The following is a 21,096-nucleotide window of genomic DNA, read 5'->3' as shown; positions in this document are numbered from 1 at the left end:
GCTTGGAACTGGATGATCTGTAAGGTCCCTTTCAACTCAAGCCATTCCATGAGAAGCAGCTTTTCTTCTTTCTCCTTGTGAGTGAGGAAAACATCCCATACTTCACTATCCAGGGACTGCTTCAGCTCTGTCATCCTGATAGGAACACTAAACATCATCAGATTTGAGCAGAATCGATAAGAGTTCTGCTGAATCTCTTCACTGGCACTCAGAAATGCTTTGACATTCCTGTGATCGGGTCTGTGGAGCTGTCTGGCTCCTCCTAATGCTGGCACAAATCCAATAGCTGAATCCATAGAGAAAAGCAGAGATCTGGTGGTGCCCTCGTGTGGACTTGGAGTTTCCATCTGGCAACACAAAGTTCACTTGAAGTTGCTTTGTCTTTAGGCAGCTTCATCAAGAATAAAAGGGGATTAAAATGAGTAGCAATCCTGGCTTTGGGCTTAGAAATCTGCTGATAGAGGGAAGCAGTAGCCTGAATTGCTGCTGCTGCTACTGCTGAATTGCTGTCTACAACTACCTGAAGAGAGGCTGCAGCCAAGTAGGGTTGGACTCTTCTGCCAGGCAACCAACAGGAGAACAAGATGACAAAGTCTCAAGTTGTGCCAGGGCAGGTCTAGGCTGGATGTTAGGAGGAAGTTCCTGCCAGAGAGAGTGATTGGCATTGGAATGGGCTGCCCAGGGAGGTGGTGGAGTCGCCATCCCTGGAGGTGTTGAAGCCAAGCCTGGCTGGGGCACTTAGTGCCATGGTCTGATTGATTGGGCAGGGCTGGGTGCTAGGTTGGGCTGGCTGAGCTTGGAGCTCTCTTCCAACCTGCCTGATTCTATGATTCTATGAATGAAACTTCCCGCACAGGTTGGGATCAGAGAATGGTTTGGATTGGAAGGGACTTTAAAGATCTTCTAGTTCCAACCTTCCTGCCATAGGCAGGGATAACTTCCACTAGACCAGGTTGCTCAAGGCCTCATCCAGCCTGGTTGGAGGGATGGGGGTTGGTTAGTGTAGCTGAAAGAGATGCTAGAGAGAAGCTGGTAGAGGAAAGGTAAACTTGATGTTCTCACTGTGCCCCAGGCACAAGGAGCTGGAAGAGATTTGTCTTTTCCTGTAGAGAAAGTGTTGTTCTCCAGTATAAATAAACTTAGGTGTGGAAACTGTTGCTGCAGGTTATGAATGAGGTGGAGAGCTTTGCAGTATTTATTTGTTAGCCAGCTTTGACACTGGAGGAACAAAGACACCCAGGATTTGTAAGGCGAGGCTAAAACATAAGAGACAAACCCTGGGTCAGCCTCTGAGAGCAGTCTGGATGAGGGAGCTGCTTGGGCTTGTCTGCTCAGTTCTCCCCTGCCATGGGGTTCCTGATGTCCACTTTTGAATCCAGCTCTGCCAGAAGGGCAAGAGTGGTTTAAATTAACCTCCCCACTCCCACACTGATGTGAGAAGACTTTTCCCCTGCTGCTCTCAAGGCTGAGAGGTGACTTGACAAAACAAGCTGAGGAGCCCCCGTGAGGGACAAGGTTTTTTGGCTTCTGAAGCAAGTTGCCTGCCATCCAGATGTGCTGTGGTTTCTCTCCAGCCTCTGCTAGTTGTGGAGCTGCCACTCACATGGTCAGGTGCCCTCAGTTCTGCCTAGCTATCAGCAATGCTCTCTGCTCTGTTCCTCCAGGAGACCACGTGAAATACCGATTTGAGATGGAGCTGGTGAGGATGGGCTTTGACTTGCAGAACGTCTGGCGTGTCTCTGACATCAACAACAATTACAAGTGAGTCTTTCACCACCAGACTCTCCCTGTTCTCCTCTTCTCTTGCCTTCTTTCCTTCACAGTCCCTGTGCAGAGCAGTGGGTGACTCAGACTTCAGCTAATCCTCTTTGCTCGCCTTGCTACTCCTCAGACAGCTCAGCGTATGAGCCACATCCCCTTTGTTTCCATCCCTCACATTGTGGAAGTGGAGAAGGAGCACAGCTCAAACATCAGAGCTAGCAACAGCTGTAAATGCTGACTCTGGTAGTTTGTAAGGTGGTGGCCATCATTTATCCTTGATGACATTTGGGAGTATTGCAGGAGCCATTCATTGTGGAGTTGCTTTTTTGGTCAGTCCTTCTCTGAAATGCTTTGTCCTGTTTGAAATGTAAACCACGAAGTTTTCAGAGTTGTGCAGCTGTTCAGCTCTGAAGGAGTGGGAGTGGAGAGCTGTCAGGATGCTCAGAAGTCTAGGGAATGAGTGAGCCTTGTTTGATCTGGTGCAGGGATGCTAAGGAGTGATGATCTGCTGCAACATACAGCTGTTGGAAAGGCATTTAGGGAAGTGATGGAGTGAAACTCTGCTGACAGTGTTCACTTCTCAGCTCCCTAGTTCAAGAACAGAGAACTGATTGAGAAGGCTCAGAGCTATGAAGATGATGAGGGGACTGGAACATCTCTTATGATGGTAGGCTGAGGGACTTGGGACTTTTTAGCCTGAAGAGGAGCAGACTGAAGGGGATCTTACCAGTGATGATCAATGGTGGGTGTCAGGAGAATGGGGCCAGGGTTGTATTAATGGCACCCAGTGACAGGACATGAGGTAACATGAGCCAGCAGTGTGCCCAGGTGGCCAAGAGAGCCAATGGCATCCTGGCCTGTATCATGAACAGTGTGGCAGTAGGACCAGGGAGGTTATTCCCCTGTACTCAATGCTGGTCAGGCCACACCTTGAGTCCTGTGTGCAGTTCTGGGCTCCTCAACTCAAGAGAGAGGTTGAGATACTGGAAAGTGTCCAGAGAAGGGCAACGAAGCTGGTGAGAGACTTGGAACACAAACCCTGTGAGGAGAGGCTGAGGGAGCTGGGGGTGTGCAGTCTACAGCAGAGGAGGCTCAGGGCAGAGCTCATTGCTGTCTACAACTACCTGAAGGGAGGCTGCAGCCAGGTGAGTTTGGGATTCTCTCCCAGGCAAGCAGCAACAGAACAAGGGGACACAGTCTCAAGCTGTGCCAGGGCAGGTTCAGGCTGGATGTTAGGAGGAAGTTGTTGCCAAAGAGAGTGATTGGAGTTGCTGTCCCTGGAGGTGTTCAGGCAAAGCCTGGGTGAGGCACTTAGTGCCATGGTCTGGTTGATTGGCCAGGGCTGGGTGCTAGGTAGGACTGGATCAGCTTGGAGGTCTCTTCCAGCCTGCTTGATTCTATGATTCTGTGAAGACCCAAGCTTGGACATAAGAAGCTCCATCATGAGAGGGAACTTCTTTACTCTGAGGATGGTGGAGCACTGGAACAGGCTGCCCAGAGAGGTGGTGGAGTCCCCATCTCTGAAGACATTCAGAACCCACCTGGACCTGCATGGGGTTTGGGATGGATGATCTCCAGAGGACACTTCAATCCTTAGCATTCTGTGTGCTGATGGCAGGTGACTGAACAAGAGGCAGCAGCCACAGGCTGCAGCTTGGGATGTTCACACTGGACATGGGAAAGAAGGAAACTCCTTTCCCAGGCAGATTGCCAGAGAGGTGTGGGTTCTCCATAATTAACAGCATTTCAGGTGTTGGAGGGGATCCCCAGATGGGGTGGAAATCTCTAGAAGGTCCTTCCCACCAGCATGTCAAGGATTCCAGCCTGTCTTCTACTCCTGGAGGAGAGCACAGGAGCTGTTGGAGAAGAGCTGCTGCAGTGGTTGGCATTAAGCCAACAGGATTTGATTAAGCTTTGACAGAGGTTTTCATTTCTGCATTCTCTAATCCTTTTCTTCAAGCAACTGGCATCCATCAGTGTTTATGTCTCAGCCAGCAGAGGCATCCCCATTACCTACAGACTGCACAGTGCCAGGTCACCAGTCCCTGGTGGAGGCCATGAGAAGTCCTGGGCATACTGGCCTGGGGAGTTTGGCACTTTGCTGCCTGTTGTCTTCTCTCTCCCTCAAGATTCCAAGCAGCAAGCACTACATTTGGGGGTTGAATTACAGTTTCTGCTTGGCCACACTGACCACATGGTTGCTCTTGGGCTTTTAGCATGACTTTTGGCATTTTCAGCTTCTCCAAGGGTGTCAAATGAAACTTGTTTTCCTGAACTGCTGACTTTTAAAGTGTGCAGCCCTAGATAGAGCCTTTTACATGTGTTGGAGAGCAGTTGGGCTAGACTTTAGGCTGTAGTTCCCTTTGAATGCTTCAGAAAGCCTTACCATCTGTGGTTGACTTGCCAGCCAGCACACAGCAGTCAGCCAGCTCCTCTAAAGGCAGATGTTTGCATTTCCAACCCAACCAAGGAAGAATGAACTTGAAGCAAACCTCAGCGAGCTGGCTGCAGGCCTTGTTGAGCTTTCCTCCAACTGCTGAGTTTCTTACCTGGCCATCCTGGCACAGCTCACAGCTTCCTGCAGACTCTCAGATCTCAAAGGTGGTGTAATTTGACTTGTGCAACTCAGAAACCTGTTCTCCCTCGCCGCTTTGGGGAGTGTGTCTTTAAATCCTGCCTTGGCTTTTGATCCTTCCCACCTGCCTCTATTTGCAGGAATCAGGTTACTCTTTAACTGTTTATAGGTCTTTTATCTTTTATTTCCCAGCACTGGCAAAGCAGTGTTGTTAGAGCCAGGATACTCCAAGGTAATGGCTTTGTTCAGTGTCTTTCAAGTCTGGTCTGAGATGTTCTTATCTGGAAACTATTACCTTCTTCCTGGTGACAGCATCATAAAATGAGAGCAATGCAAGCATATCAGAACCACTCCTTGGGCCTCACAGAAGTCTGCTCTTCCAGCACACACTGATAGCAAAGCTAGTCCATGATCTCTGCAGGGCTCTCATCTCTACACCCAGAGGGATGCATACATCCTGCACTCCCCAAGCTGCCTGAGACTGGAGCTGTTCCCTGTCAGCCTGGAGGAGCAGTCACCTCTGCTTCAGTGTCCATGCTCACTTTCATAGGCTTACACAATGCATTGGGTAGGAAGGGACCCTGGAAGGTCATCTTGTTCCCCCTGCAGTGAGCAGGACATCTCCAACTACATCAGGGCCCCACTAAGCCTGACCTTGAATGTCTCCAGGGATGAGGCCTCCACTACACCTCTGGGCAACCTCTTAAGTATTTCACTGCCCTCATTATAAAGAACTTCCTCCTAATGTCCAACCTCAATCTCTCCTACTCGAGTTTCAAACCACTGTCCTTTGTCCTATCACCACAAGCCCTGCTGAAAAGTCCCTCTTCAGCTCTCCTGTAGCCCCTTTCAGGTACTGGAAGGCTGCTCTAAGGTCTCCCTGGAGCCTTCTCCAGGCTAAACAACCCCAGCTCTTCCAGCCTCTCCCTGTAGGAGAGGTTCTCCAGCCCTCTGATCACTTTGTGGCCTCCTCTGGACTCTCTCCAGCAGTTCCATGTCCTTCTCAGCTTTGACCTTTTCCCAGGTAGGGGTTTGTTTCTGATTTTGTGAGGGGTTGTGTGTTCCTGCTGCAGAGAGCTGATGTTTCCTGTGCCTTTCTGGGAGAGCTCCTGATTCCTGCTTTGCCTTGGTTTGTTACTATCCTCTACAACTTCTACAACCATCCTCCTCTTGGAGTGGGGAAGTCATAAGAAGTGTTCTGCCCTGGTTCTGCCATGTGGGTGTGTGGTTAATAAGTCTGCAAAGACCCTTAGCAGTAAGCTTCATGGCTTTGAGGATCTCTCTAGGGACTGCTTACTACCTTCATGGCAAGAAGGTCCTTGTCTGTGTGTGTGGTCCTTTTCCCAGACAGTTTTCTGGGATCCAGCCTCACAGGTTCAAAAGCAGCTCATCCTCTGGGCCACTGTGGTCCCAAGGGTGCTTCAGGCCACCCCTCCACAACCCACATTCCTGTTCATCTCTTTTCCATGTGGCACAAACCCATGTGGCACAACACAGGGACAAGCACAGATCCTTTAGGGCTCCCTTTGCTGTGAAAAATGATCACTGAAGTTCTTTTCCTCTTGGCCCTTCCCCCTCTTCCTCCTGGCCCCTCAAGCCAGCCAAAACCCCAACAAGCCACCCTCCCCCACTGCAAACCAAAAGCACCACAGCACAGCTGAAAATGAACCCTTTCTGAAGATCCCTTCCCAGCCAGCCCCCTGAGCTGTATCTCCTCCTCCTGTGGTGTTTCCAGCGTGCTCCAGGTGGCTGATGCTCCAGCACCTCCCTCCACAAAGCCATGTTGACTCTTCCCAAGTGCCCCATGTTTACCCTCACACCACCACAGCTCATTGCTTTGTGCAGCAGTCAGGACCCAGTGGTTTCCCACATTGGCCCCAGAGCCCTTCTTTACAAACCTGACACCCTGTTTGCCACCTCTCATTCCTCTGTTGCCCAGCCAAGGTAAGCAATAGCTTACACATCTCCATTAATCATCCACTTGGGGTGTGGTGGGGTTGCTGGAGAAGTGTGGAGCATTTATCTAGTCCTGCTGCTTGCTTTCTCCTCCTCCTGAGCAGGTTGCTCTAAAACTTGCCCTGCAGAAGTCTCCACCTGATCTCTTCTCGTGCATTGTAGGGTTATGTCTGGAAGCTCCTGTAGATTCTTCTACAGAACATCAACACAAATAGTTCTGACTCTGCTGCTGTGGTCTTCAGTATGGTGGGGGTTGGAAGGGAGCCCTGGAGATCATCCAGCCCAACCCTCCCTGCTGTAGCAGGGTCACCTATAGCAGCTTGCCTGGGATCACAGTGCCCAGGTAGGTGAGTTTGGAAACTCTCCAGAGAAGATGCCACAACCTCTCTGGGCAGCCTGTTCCATGGCTCCAGCACCCTCACACCAAAGTCATTTCCCCTCCTGCTCAGATGAAACCTCCTGGGTTGCAGTTTGTGCCCACTGCCCCTTGTCCTGGCCCTGGGCACCACTGACAAGAGCCTGGCCTCATCCTCTTGCCCCCCACCCTTTAGCTCTCACTGAGCATTGATCCCCTCTCAACCTTCTCTTCAGGCTCAACAGCCCCAGCTCTTTTCTCCCCCTTTCCACCTCACAGATGCTCCAGGCCTCTCAGCATCTCTGTAGCCTCCATTGTACTCTCTCCCATTCCCTGTCTCTTGAACTAGGGAGCCCAGAACTGGACCCAGAACTCCAGCTGTGGCCTCACTGCAGCAGAGCCAAAGGAGAGAACATCCTTTGGCCTGCTGGCCACACACTTAATGTCCTTGTCCTACTGATCCATTAGCCTTTTTGTTTCAGTAGCAGGCTGATACATCCAAGATGTTTGAAAAGGGTCTTCAGAGTTTAAAGGTTTTCACAGAACTTGTCTGACAAACTGCCCCAAGGGTCTCATCCTTACAAAGATTCTACTTTATAATGTTCTGTGATTCTGTTATTGCTGGTACTGTACACTTTGGGTTGGAAAGGACCTTGAAGGTCATCCAGTTCCAGCTCTCAGCCATGGGCAGGGTCACCTTCCTCTAGGTCAGGCTGCTCAAGGCCCTGTCCAGCCCAGCCTTGAACACCTTCAGAAAGGAGATATCCACCCACAGCTTACCAGGGCATCTTATTCCAGAGTCTCACCACCCTCACTGTAAATTAATAATCTTCCAGTGGCATCCTGGCCTGGATCGGAAAGGTTGTGGCCAGCAGGACAAGGGAGGTTCTTCTGCCCCTGTGCTCAGCACTGCTCAGGCCACCCCTTGAGTGCTGTGTCCAGTTCTGGGCTGGTCAATTGCAGAGAGCTGTTGAGGTGCTGGAAGGTGTTTGGAGAAGGGCAGCAAGGCTGGGGAGGGGCCTGGAGCACAGCCCTGTGAGGAGAGGCTGAGGGAGCTGGGGGGGTGCAGCCTGCAGCAGAGGAGGCTCAGGGCAGAGCTCATTGCTGCCTGCAGGGAGGCTGTAGCCAGGTGGGGTTGGGCTCTGCTGCCAGGCACCCAGCAACAGAACAAGGGGACAGAGCCTGAAGCTGTGCCAGGGCAGGTCTAGGCTGGATGTTGTGAGGAAGTTCCTGTCAGAGAGAGTGATTGGCATTGGAATGGGCTGCCCAGGGAGGTGGTGGAGTCTGTGTGGCTGGAGGTGTTGAAGCCAAGCCTGGCTGGGGCACCTAGTGCCATGGTCTGGTTGGTTGGCCAGGGCTGGGTGCTAGGTTGGGCTGGACAAGCTTGGAGCTCTCTTCCAACCTGCTTGCTTCTATGATTGTTTGTACCAAGTTTAGTGTTGCTGTTAAGCCACCATACAGAGCTGTGTGTCCTGACTTTTCTCTTCCTCCCTTTTTTTGGAATTCTAGCCTAGAAGCACAGGGGAAGTAGCCCTAGGACAAGGGACAATGGTTTGAAATTGGAGCAGGACATTACAAAGAAATTATTTACTGTGAAGGTGCTGGAACAGGTTGCTCAGAGAGGTGGTGGAGGCTCCATCACTGGAGACATTCAAAGTCAGGTTTGATGTGGCTCTGAGCTGCCTGATCTGGTTGGGGATGCCCTTGCTGACTGCAGAAGGGTTGGACTAGATGACCTCTGGATGTCCCTTCCAACCCAAAGTATCCTGTGATTCTTGACCACCTTGCTGCTTAAATTTGGCTTAGCTTCTTGAGGCTATCCTGTGTGATACCTGGAATGGATTGAATTCCATCTTGCTGTTTTCCTAAGGCTCCAGAGCTTTAGCGATTTCATTCCTAGAAGATATGCTCCTGAACCTCTCCTGTCCTGCCTCTCCCCAATTCCTAGCTTTGGGCATCCCCTGTGGTGTTCCATCTGAAGTGTCAGGGAACTGATTTCCATTTTCATTTCAATGAAGCCCATTCTTCTGTAGACTCCAAAAGCTCCTCCAGGTCCTAACCCTCTCCCACATACCTTTATTCTCAGTCACACTTCAATGCTTCTCTAATTTCCTGACTGACTTTCCACATGGAATCTGAGGCATTTCAGAGATGTCCAAGCCTAGACATCCTACCACAGACATCCTGGTTTTCAGCTTCTTAACCTGACAGCTTTAATTTTGCTTCTTGGATTCCTCACTTTGTTGTTTTTGTCCTACACACCAGCCTTGCTTTCTGCCTGGGGCTCTCTGTGAAGCTGTCTAGACACTGTGTGAAGCACCATCCTCTGAGGTGGCAGGCAGTTCCTCACCAGCATCACAGACTCCATGGCATGAAGTGCTGTGCCATACCTATTGCCACCAGGTGGGATACCCTGCACTTTGAAGGAACATCAGACCACTCTTTGATGCTTACTGCTGGATACTTTCATCCCTCTCAGATTGCTTTTCATTTACCCTGAAACATTCCTTCTCAATGATGTGAGTTATAGCCTAGAGCTAGAGCTGTTCTTTGATGTTCCTTGCCCTGTCCAGCTTTGTTTGCTGGAGCTCAGCAGGTTCACTGTCCAAGCAGTGCTCTGTGTCTGCAGCCTGGGACCTGCCCTGCGTGCAGCTATCTGCTGCAGCCAGAGAGACAGTAACAGATGCTGCAGTAACCAGCAAGCCCCTGAGCTCCTGCATTCTTACCTCTGAATAGAATAGAATCAACCAGGTTGGAAGAGAGCTCCAAGCTCAGCCAGCCCAACCTAGCACCCAGCCCTGGCAAATCAACCAGACCATGGCACTAAGTGCCCCAGCCAGGCTTGGCTTCAACACCTCCAGCCACACAGACTCCACCACCTCCCTGGGCAGCCCATTCCAATGCCAATCACTCTCTCTGCCAGGAACTTCCTCCTAACATCCAGCCTAGACCTGCCCTGGCACAACTTGAGACTGTGTCCCCTTCTTCTGGTGCTGCTTGCCTGGCAGCAGAGCCCAACCCCACCTGGCTACAGCTTCACAATGAGCTCTGCCCTGAGCCTCCTCTGCTGCAGGCTGCACCCCCCCAGCTCCCTCAGCCTCTCCTCACAGGGCTGTGCTCCAGGCCCCTCCCCAGCCTTGCTGCCCTGCTCTGGGCACCTTCCAGCACCTCAACATCTTTCTGCAGTTGAGCAGCCCAGAACTGGACACAGCACTCCAGGGGTGGCCTGAGCAGTGCTGAGCACAAGGGCACAAGAACCTCCCTTGTCCTGCTGGCCACACTGCTCCTGATTTAGGCCAGGATGCCATTGGCTGTCTTGGCCACCTGGGCACACTGCTGCATCCTCTTCAGCTACTATCTACCTGTACCCCCAGGTCTCTTTTGCTTCATTTCACTCCTGTTGCTCCCTCCTCTTCTTTGTAGCACACTACTTGCCTTCTCTTGCCCTTGGCCTCCTTCTTGGCCTGCTGCTGATGTACCTTGGGATTGGGATTTAATATTTCTCTTGGGACTGAAGCACCATAGGATCACAGAATGGCTCAGGTTGGAGGAACCTCAGAGATCATCTGTTCCAAGCCCAATGTCATGGGCAGAGACACCTCTCAACTAGACTTGGTTGTCCAAAGCCTAATCCAACCTGGCCTTGAACACCTCCAGGGAGGGAGAATCCACAGACTCTGACAGCCTATTCTGGAGTCTTACCACCCTCATTCTGAAGAACTTCCTAAGATCCAGTCTAAACCTACTCTCCCTCATCTTGGAAACATTCCCTCTTGTGCCATCACTGGATACCCTCAGGAAAAGTCCCTCTGCAGCCTTCCTGTAGGATCCATTCAGGTACTGTAAGGCAGCTCTAAGTCCCCCCTGGAGTATTCTCTTCTCTAGGCTGACCAACCCCAGCTTCCTTGGCCAGCCCTCACAGCAGAGGTCTCCAGCCCTTGGATCATCCTTGTGGCCTTCTGGTGCTACTCCAGCAGTTCCATGTCCCTTTTAATGATGGGGACACCAGAACTGCACACAGTATTGGAGGTGAGGTCTCAGCAGAGCAGAGCCAAGGGGCAGAATCCCTTCTCTTGCCCTGCTCCCACACTCCTCTTGATGCAGCCCAGCACACAGCTGCCTGCTGGGCTGCATGAGGGCACTGCTGGCTCCTGGGGAGCTTCTCAGCAACCAGCACCCCCAAATCTTTTCCTCTTGCCTCTTCCCATCCCCCCCAGTCCCTCCCCACCAAATGAATTTCACTTGCAGCCAAAGTGCTTTGCCTTTAAGGTGCACTTAGCTGTGGGGCTCCTCTGGAACTGCAGCTCTACAAGTCTGGCTGCAGACTTGGGTCCCCCTCACTATTAGCTGGGCACACTGAGTTTCTTTCCTAGAGGACAGGCTTGGTAGGGACTTGCCCATCACATTCCTGTCATTGCTGGCACATGTTCAGAGGTGTATGAGGAATCTGATTTCTGGCACCTCACCAACAAGGTATTCCTTCAGCTCTCCCTCCTGTCATTTTCTTACAGCGTGCACCAAAGATCCACTGCCCTCTTCCTGGGCAGAGCTGAGTCTTCCTTGCAGAGAAATGTAGCATCACAGAGTGGTTTGGGTTCAAAGGGACCCTTAAAGCTCATCTAGTCCAACCCCCCTGCACTCAGCAGGGACACAGAACCATAGAATCAGTCAGGGTTGGAAGAGACCACAAGGAGCAGCCAGTTCCAACCCCCCTGCCATGCCCAGGGACACCCTACCCTAGAGCAGGCTGGCACCAACAAAGATACTGAACAAGACTGGTCCCAGGACTGATGCCTGAGGGACTCCACTCCTCTTGGCCATGGAGCCATTGACAGCCACTCTTTGGGTGTGACCATCAAGCCAGTTCTTTATCCATCCAGTGCTCCACCCGTCAAACCCATGTGTCGCCAGCTTGGAGACCAGGATGTGGTGTGGGACAGTGTCAAAGGCCTTGCTCAGGTTTAAGGCCAGGCTGGCTGAGGCTGTGTGCAGCCTGCTCTAGGGTATGGTGTCCCTGCCCATGGCAGGGGGCTTGGAACTGGCTGATCCTTGTGCTCCCATCCAACCCTGACTGATTCTGTGATTCTAAGTACTGGGGTACTTAGTGTGGGCCGGGAGGTAAGGCCTGAGGTGAAAGGAGACTCTCTTCTCAGCTCATCCCTGATGGCATTTTTTGAGTCCCTTTTCCCACACTGAGTCTGTGCTGAGACAGATATGAAGAGGAAGAACCATGGGGGATCTGTGAGCTGCTTCTGTCTTCTCTCTGATAGAGATTTCTGATTGCCAAGTCCTCATCTTACCCTTCATGCTTTCTGTTTTCCAGGCTTTGTTCCAGCTATCCTCAGAAGCTGCTGGTCCCTGTCTGGATCACTGATAAGGAGCTGGAGAATGTGGCTTCATTTAGGTCGTGGAAGAGGTTCCCTGTGGTGGTCTACAGGTAAATGCAGAACCAAAGCAGTGCTTTGCAGATGAGGCTCACGCAGACATGGGGCTCTTCTGGTACTGAAGCTCTGCTCATTGCAGGGTTGGGTCACAGTGAGTTTCCCCCAAACCCACCACAGCCACCCTTGTCCTCCTAGTCTTGTGCAGGCTGTTGTGAGCCAGGCTAGCAGAGTGTGGTGAACAAGGCATGGCAGCAGTAGCTGCATTCTGGTCCTCACATTGGATAATTCATCTGCCTCTGACTTGAAGATGTGCTGCTCACAGGACTCCTGCTCTTCCAGCACACCTATCAGCCTCTTCAGACACACAGTCTGTGACAGCAGCACAGGATCTCCAGAAGCAGCTGTCCTGCAACTGTTGCTTCTTCCCTACTTTGAATTAGATCTGAAGATGTATCAGGAGCAGTGTGGGCAGCAGGACAAGGGAGGTTATTCTGCCTCTGGACTCAGCGCTGGTCAGTCCACACCTTGAGTGCTGTGTCCAGTTCTGGGCTCCTCCATTCAAGAGAAATGTTGAGGTGCTGGAAGGTGTCCAGAGAAGGGCAATGAAGCTGGGGAGGGGCCTGGAGCACAGCCCTGTGAGGAGAGGCTGAGGGAGCTGGGGGTGTGCAGCCTGCAGAAGAGGAGGCGCAGGGCAGAGCTCATTGTGAAGCTGTAGCCAGGTGGGGTTGGGCTCTGCTGCCAGGCAAGCAGCAGTGGTACGAGGAGACACAGCCTGGAGCTGTGCCCAGGGAGGTCTAGGCTGGATGTTAGGGGGAAGTTCCTGCCAGAGAGAGAGATTGGCATTGGAATGGGCTGCCCAGGGAGGTGGTGGAGTCTGTGTGGCTGGAGGTGTTGAAGCCAAGCCTGGCTGGGGCACTTAGTGCCATGGTCTGGTTGACTGGATAGGACTGGGTGCTAGGTTGGGCTGGCTGAGCTTGGAGCTCTCTTCCAACCTGCTTGATTCTATATTTCTGTGTGAGTGATTTTCCTCCTGTGGGAGTTCTTGCTGCAACTCCCATAGGAGGAAAATCAGATTAGGATTCTCTCAGCTCCAGAACTTGTTCACAGATTAAATACTACAAGGACACAGCTACCAAAGAGGCTGATCAGAAAGCTGGGGACAGCCTGTTGAGCAGGGCCTGTTGTGCCAGGACAAAGAGGATAGCTTAACTAAAGAGTAGCTTTAGTTTAGAGAGCAGGAAGGACTTTTTTTATAGTTAGGGTGGTGAGAGCTTGGCCCAGGCTGCCCATAGAGGTAGTAGATGCCCAACCCCTGGAACCATTGCAGGTCAGGTTGGCTGGGGATCTGAGCAACCTGCTCTGGTTGCAGATATCCCTGCTGAGTGCAGGTTGGACTAGATGGCCTTTAAAAAGTCCTCACCAAGCCCTAGGTCTGTGACTCTACAGTTCTAGGGGCTACTTTGAAAGCAATCTGAGTCAAAATGAGCCTGCTGGCTGTTCCTGCTCTTCACACAATCTTCAGGCCTGGCTTTTTTCATACCCAAAAGCAAATCACCTCTTTTTTGACTGAGTTCTGAGAGTTTGACATTGTTTAGGCAACAGAAGGAAAACATTTGCATGTAGCTGAGCTTTGTTGATCCAATAGCTGGCAAATATTTCCTGGCCAGCCTTTCAAAAGTAACCTGTACAGGAGGCTAGGCAGCAAACAAAGCAGTGTGTTTGAGGCTAGGGGAGGTGATCTCATGGTAAAGACACCTTCTGAGAGACTAAAATGTGGGAGGCTGGTTGCATAGAGGTGCTCAGCCATGTGCATGTTGGAAAACACAGGGAATGGTTTCTAGGATGTCAAGCTTAGAGCAGCCTTCCAGTACCTGAAGAGGGCCTGGAGGTGTTTATGGCCAGGCTGGATTAGGCTCTGGCCAGCCTGACCTAGGGTAGGGTGTCCCTGCCCATGCCAGGGGGATTTGAACTGGCTGATCCTTGTGGTCCTTTCCAACCCTGACTGATTCTATGATTCTAAGAAAGCTGGGAAGGGACTTTTTACAAGGGTTTGTAGTGATAGGTTGAGGGGAAATGGATTGAAGCTTGAGCAGGGGAGATTTGGACTGGAGATCAGGAAGAAATTCTTTGTGGTGAGACACTGGCACAGGTTGCCCAGGGAGGTGGTGGATGGCCCCTTCCTGCAGGTGTTCAAAGCCAAGCTGGATGAGGCCTTGAGCGACCTGGCCTAGTGGGAGGTGTCCTTGCTCGTGGCAGGAGAGTTGAACCTCTTAAAGTCTTTTCCAACTTAAACCATTCTGTGAATCTCTGATTGCCAAATCCAAACAAACCCCAAACGAACCACTCTGAACATATCAGAGCCTCATCAGATGCTCACAACAAAGGACAGCTCTAGGAAGTACAGAAGCCAATGAGTTTCCACCTCCCTCAAGCCAGCATCTTCGTGTGACGCTGCTTGCTCTTAGAGGGTGCCAAAAGCTGCTGTGTTAGGTCTAGAGCAGCTCTGTTCCCCAGCAGAGCAGCCAGGAGTGCTGCTTATCTCCTGCAGCCTTTCCCACTTTGTAGCCAAGTCAGCTAAGAAGTTAATTGTCTCTCTGATTGCTTTTGCTAAAAATGGCCTGGCTCTGGAGCCCAGCCCAAAGGGACTCCCCACCCCGGGCCAGAGCCAGCTCTTTTTTTTGCTCCTCACACAATTATTTTGTTCCTTGCTTTGTACGATGACTCTAATGGTACCTGGTAATTTACAGGCTGAGCTGCAACCTTTTGCAGCCCAGCATCAGATTAGAAGGTGCTGACAAGCCGTGGTGCAAGATGGGACAAGTGCTGGCCCAGATGTGTCTCTTGTTTTCCTGAGCTCCTTAGTCTTTGTCCTCAGAAGTGGAGTCTTTAAAAAGGCCAGGAGGGTCTGTGAGGGCCATGGGCCCCTCTGGGAGGGGAAGGAATGGAAAGCTTCACTCTTGGGCTTTCCTCCTCACTCATAGCTCAGGAGAGTGTGGCCAGGTGAGCTCGGGTGCAGGCATCTCACATGCCTTATGAGGGGAGGCTGAGGGACCTGGGCTGTTTAGTCTGGAGAAGAGAAGACTAAGAGGGGATCTAATCAATGTTTATCAGTATCTGAGGGCTGGGGGTCACGAGGGGGGGGACAGGCTCTGCTCACTGCTCCCTGTGACAGGACAAGGAGCAATGGATGGAAGCTGCAGCACAGGAGGTTCCAGCTCAACACAAGGGGGAACTTCTTTGCTGTAAGGGTCCCAGAGCACTGACACAGGCTGCCCAGAGAGGTTGTAGAGTCTCCTTCTCTGGAGCCTTTCCAGCCCTGTCTGAATGTGTTCCTGTGTGACCTGAGCTGGATTGTGTGGTCCTGCTCTGGCAGGGAGGTTGGACTCAATGATCTCTTTGGATCCCTTCCAACCCCTAACATCCTGTGAACCCCAGGAGTATTTGGGAGACTTGAGAGCTTTTGAAGAACAAGGCTGAACTCCCTGGGTCACAGTCAGGTCTGTAAGAGATGACACCAAAGGTGCTACACAATCAGTTTTGTCTTAAAGAAGTTGACTTTAGCTGTTGAGCAGCAGCTCAGGTCTCCATCTTGGAGTCCTTGGTGGAGATGCACAGGAGAGGTGCAGGAGCCTCCAGGCACGTTCACTTCTAAAACAAGGCAGTGGATGCAGTTACTTAGCTGACTCCAGAGGCAGACAGGCACTGTGAGCCAGCAGCTCCTTGTCAGCTTTGTCTGCACAGCCACCTTCAGGAGACCTTGGGACCACATTAGCAGGATTGCTCCTCACAGATGCTTGGCATCACCTTAGCCTATGTTCGTGCTGCAGTCACTGCCAGGGAGACAGCAGCACTGAGCTCCTGCTCAGTGGCTGAGTGCTTGGTCTCAGGCTGTCAGAGTGAGCCAGGAGGTTAACCTAGAAGCTTGGGAAGTGAAAGCACTTGCAAACATGCATCACAGTTGGGCTCCCTCGGGTGACAGCTCTGCAAACCCTTCTTCAGCTCTTTCTTGTGTTTTAAGGTGAGCTGCTTGACTTTGCAGTGTGGGTCAGTGTTCTTAGTCCAGAAAACGACAGAGATGGCACTTGAGAGATGTTCCTTGGTGCTTTGTGGATTACATGGCAGGTACAGGCAGTATGTAAATATGTGCTCCAATGTGCTCTGGCTTTCTGCTCTGAATGAGGTTGAGTAGAAAAGCTCAACTTAAACCCCAGAGACTCCTCATGCTCCAGCTTTGGCTTCTGAAAGGATCTGCAGTCACTCAAACTAAATACATGAGCCTCAAGAAAGAATTTTGTCCACACTATGGCCCCTTCTGCCATTCCAGTGACAAAGAAGGATCTGCTTTGTCCTGTAAGGAAAACCTCCCCTGAAAAAACCCTGCTAAGACTAGCCCTGAAATACTTTATGTGCTCATGCTGGAGGCCACTTGCAGGAGAACACAGAGTCATGCTATGGGCACTCCCCTGACCTGGGAAGCTCACTGCAAGCTCGCCTGTGGTTTTTGGGCTGTCCACAGACATCTGCTGTGCATCCTGCTGGCTGATGACTTCATGCTCACCCATGCTGGCCTTATTTCTTTGTGTTTATTGACATCCCATTGCAGCTCCTGAAATAGGCTACCTCAGAGCCAACCTCTGGCCAGTGTTTGCTGCAGTGCTCAGGAGTTAGAGCCGCTGAGATTTGTGAGTTCAGGATGGCTCTTTGGCAGTGTCTGTAGTGTTGCACTGAGCAGCATCCCTCTGACTTAGAGGGGACCTCACCACTCTCTATGACTACCTAAAAGGAAGGTGTAGGCAGGTGGGGGGTCAGGCTCTTCTCCCAAGCAACCAGTGACAGGACAGGAGAGCATGGTCTGAAGCTGTGCTAGGGGAGGTTTAGGTTGGATATAGGGAAGCACTTTCTCATGGAAAGCCCACTACAAGAGTTGGGGCTCTTCAGCTTGGAGAAAAGAAGGCTCTGAGGAGACCTTGGAGTGGCCTGCCAGTATCTGAAGGGGGCTCCAGGAGGGCTGGGGACTATTGACAAGGTCTTGTAATGACAGGATGAGGAGGAATGAGTTTAAACTGGCAGAGGGGAGACTGAAACTGGATGGTAGGAAGAAGTTGCTTGCAGTGAGGGTGGTGAGACACTGGCACAGGTTGAGGGTGGTGAGACACTGGCACAGGTTGCCCAGGGAGGTTGTGGAGCACAGAATCACCCAATGTGATCAAAGATCACATTGGGTGATTCTGTGCACCACAACCTCCCTGGAGGTGTTCAAGGCCAGGTTGGATGAGGCCTTGAGCAACCTGTTCTGGCGGGAGGTGTCTCTGCTTACAGCAGGAGGTTGGAACTGTCTGAGCTTTGAGATCCCTTCCAACCTAAACTGTTCTATGGAAAGGTGATTAGGCACTGGGATGGACTGCCCAGGGAGGTGGTGGTGGAGGTCTTTCAGCAAAGATTGGATGTGGCACTTGGTGGCATGGGTTAGCTGATGTCATGGTGTTAGGTCATAGGCTGGACTTGGTGATCTGAGAGGTCTTTCCCAGCCTCATTGATTCTGTGATTTCAGGTGGCCTACACAGCTGAGCTGCTTTTCTACCCTCTGCACCCCAAAGAGTGCAACCTCATCCAAGCAGCCTGCTGGGAGCAGTTCCTGGCACAGCACCTGCATCTCCCCAAGACGTGCTCAGGCACTGTCTGGGAAGGTGCTGGTTGGCACAGGCCAGAGTCTGTGGGTGTGCTAACAAACAAGCTTGGATGATCACAGGCTGGTGCTTAAGTCCACACCTTGGCTCTGTTTCATTTACTAGTATAAACAAAGCCTCTGCTGCTGTCTCCAGCAGCCATCCTTGAGTGATCCTGCAGACAGGAATAGATCTCTTGGGAGTGACTGCTCTCTGTCACCTTGCAAAACAAAGCAGCAGCAGAGGAGGGCACTGAAAGGAAAAGGACCTCAAAGTGTTTTGGCTTTGCTTGAGTATGTGGAGGTCTTCAGCTTAAAGTCTTCATCAGCATTGTCTAGAGGATGTCCCTGAAGATAATACATTTTCTGTGCTGATCGAGTTGCCTCAGGAGAATAAGGGAACCTTGCCTGTGAGAAGCAAAACCATTCCTGCAACCCACAGCAAGTGTTGGTAAGGCATCTGCAGCACTGTTAGAGGGAGTCCAAAGCCTTGCTGAGTGTTCTTGGTGTGCTGCCTTCTGGCAGGTTACATGAGCAGGCACTGTGGCATAGCAGAGCCCCTCGGAGAGTGGCAGCATTAGAGGGACCTTTGAGAGTGCTTCTGATAGCCGTCACTAGCAGCTGCACAGCCCTTGAGTGATGGGTTGAGGCTTGTGCTGGTGTGATTTGGGATCTAGAACTGTTACCTTTGCCACCACTGTGACTCTTTCAGATAAGTAGTTGGCTGTGGTTTGTCAAGAACCTTGCCTAGATCTTTGTTCTTACTCCAGTTCATCTCCAGAGAGCTGCTGCGTGAGGGGTGGTGGGACAGGGAGGGCCAAATGCTGTTGTGGTAGACTGAGCTGCAGTGCTGTCCACTTTATTTTCCTGCCTCCAAGAAGGGCCAGGTACCAGGAGGAGCATCTTGGGAAGGTTTAACAAATGGGACAGGTGTTCTGCCCTGGTCCATCCTCGAGGCAGCTGCTATCTTAGACTTCATGCAGCAGATGTTCAGGAGAATGTGTGATTGTATTTCGTGGTCACTTGGTGGACTCACCTACCACAGCCTTGGTCTTGTGGAACCAGTTGATGCTTCCACTTTGCACTGTGGCAGTGTCTCCAGTCTCTGTTCTGTTTGCTGTCCAGAAACTACTGCTTCTTTTTCTTACACATATTGCAGTGCTTAATTGTTTCTCTCAGGGGAAAAATAAGACCATCTCAGGGGACAAACAAGACCATCTGAAGGTTCCATTTGAACAGGAGGAGAAACTGCTTTTGTGTGAGGGTTTTAGAGCCCCAGAGCAGGCTGCCCAGAGAAGTTGTGGAGTCCCCTCTGGAAAGATCCCAACCCCACCTGGCCATTGTGATCCTGGCCAAGCTGCCATGGGTGCCCCTGCATTAGCAAGGAGGTTGGATCGGATGAACTCCAGAGGTCACTTCCAACCTCCTCCGTGCTGGGAATAACGGTGGTTTGAAATGCTCTGCCCTGTTTCACTGTTTAGAAGCTGAAGCAGTGAGGGGAGCTGCCCAGCTGCTGACTGCAGGGAGGTTTGTTGGCTTGTCCCCGTCCTTTGCAGGGGTTCTCACCAGGCTCTCTCTTCCCTTGCAGACACGTGCGGAACGGGGCCGTGATCGCGCGCTGCAGCCAGCCCGAGATCAGCTGGTGGGGCTGGAGGAACGCTGATGATGAGTACCTGGTGACATCCATTGCCAAAGCCTGTGCCTTGAACCCCGGGCTGAAGGTGCCTGGTGGTGTTCCGCATGCTGGGAGCAGCGACGGCAGCGAGGCCTGCGAGGCTGACTTCGGTGAGGCTGCTCAGCCCTTCTCCTGGCCTGGACTGGGGATTGCTCGGTGCTCCCTGCCCCTGAGCGCTGCTGGGGCTGCCACAAAAGCCAAACAGATGCCCTTGGGCCCTGGCCCACCTTGGCTGCAGCGTCTGGGACTGAGGGAGCTGGCATTTGAATATTCCAGCCTGGAAAAGAGGAGGTTGAGGAGAGACCTTCTCACTTTCCACAACCTCCTGGAAGGAGGTTGGAGCTAGGTGGAGTTTCGTCTCTTTTTTCCCTACTAACAAGTGATAGGATGAGAGGAAACAGCCTCAAATTGCATCAGAGGAGGCTTAAGTTGTACATTATCCATCAACATGCTTCTCAAAAGCCTGCTTCTAGGATGCTAAAAGTGGCAACAGTGCCAACAGCTCTCGACAGGTGTATTCACCAAAAAGGTCATCAGATGCTGGAAGAGGCTGCCCAGGGAAGTGGTGGAGTCACCACCCTTGGAGGTGTTCAGGACAAGTAGCTCAGTGACATGGTCTAGCAGTTGTCTGCAGAGAGGAGTTAGGTTGTGCTTAGACTTGATGATCTGAAGGCATTTTCCAACCAGGTGCTTCTATGGGTCTCTGGGCTTACTGGGTGACACTGGAGGCCTGTCATAGGAGGGAGGAAGGGTAGGAGGTGCTCTTTGCTTAGTCCATGCTGTCTTTGCAGACTCATCTCTGACTGCATGCTCAGGTGTGGAGAACACAGGAACACCTCAGAAGCTGCTGATCCTTGATGCCAGGTCCTACACTGCAGCTGTGGCCAACAGAGCAAAGGGAGGTGGCTGCGAGTGTGAAGGTACAAGGGGCTGAGCACATCCCAGAACATCCTCCTCTTGCACCTGCTTTGTTGAGTGCACCTTTTAGGGTGCACCTTGTAGAGCAGGGTTATGGGTTGGACTTGGTGACCTTGAGAGTCTTTTCCAACGTGAATGTTTCTGTGATTCTGTGAGTGGGTCCTAGACTGCAGCTGGGGGTTGGGTCAGCATTTTGGTACCCAGTTTCTGGGAGCACATTGCCACTGTCACTCGTGCAGTGTCCATTGCTCCAGATACATCACTGCTGGCCCATGAGGCCTGTGCAGGAAAAACTGCTGGAGACCAGGAATGGTGCTGTGAGGGGACAGCTACACTCAGCTGCAGTGGGCACAGCTCTTCCTGATTGTTCCTCTCTCTTGTGTTCAGAGTATTACCCAAACTGTGAGGTTGTGTTCATGGGCATGGCCAACATCCACTCCATCAGGAACAGCTTCCAGTACCTGCGTGCTGTCTGCAGCCAGGTGCCAGACCCCAGCAAGTAAGTGGCTGTTCTCTGCCTGAATTTGAGGCCCCATCTCTTCATCACCCAAGGTTTTTTCCTTCCCTTTTCCCTTTCTCTGTCCCAAGTTTCTACATCAGAAAGTAGAGGGATAGGGAAGTGCTCACAAAGGTGCTTGAATGCTGATTGTTTTGCCCTCTGGTGTTCCAGAAGGGCTTGCAGCACTGCCTCAGTGTTGTCTGGCTGTGTGTGTCCTCTGAGGGCTCCTAAAATGATGCAGCACCTGGGAAGAAAATTCAATGAGAGGTTGGATTCTTTGTGCTCGTACCCAGGCTGGCTGCTCTTGA

The 21,096-nt window shown here is 51.7% G+C and overlaps 1 protein-coding gene across 4 annotated transcripts in view; it reads left to right on the top strand.

Annotated features, from left to right (window-relative positions):
* Window positions 1-21,096, top strand: part of MTMR4 (myotubularin related protein 4) — a 75,254-nt gene that overhangs the window by 45,917 nt on the left and 8,241 nt on the right. For all 4 annotated transcript variants that reach the window (XM_064165996.1, XM_064165999.1, XM_064165995.1 and 1 more), the window contains 5 exons: window positions 1,665-1,761; window positions 11,971-12,084; window positions 19,285-19,481; window positions 20,163-20,291; window positions 20,677-20,788. In XM_064165996.1, coding sequence (XP_064022066.1) covers window positions 1,665-1,761; window positions 11,971-12,084; window positions 19,285-19,481; window positions 20,163-20,291; window positions 20,677-20,788 — 649 coding nt within the window. The remainder of the gene's footprint in view (window positions 1-1,664; window positions 1,762-11,970; window positions 12,085-19,284; window positions 19,482-20,162; window positions 20,292-20,676; window positions 20,789-21,096) is intronic.

This window comes from Pogoniulus pusillus, chromosome 27 (genome assembly GCF_015220805.1).
Source record: "Pogoniulus pusillus isolate bPogPus1 chromosome 27, bPogPus1.pri, whole genome shotgun sequence".
Lineage (NCBI taxonomy): Eukaryota > Metazoa > Chordata > Aves > Piciformes > Lybiidae > Pogoniulus > Pogoniulus pusillus.
Note: the sequence above shows the minus strand (reverse complement) of the source record. Positions and strands in the feature narration are given on the sequence as shown.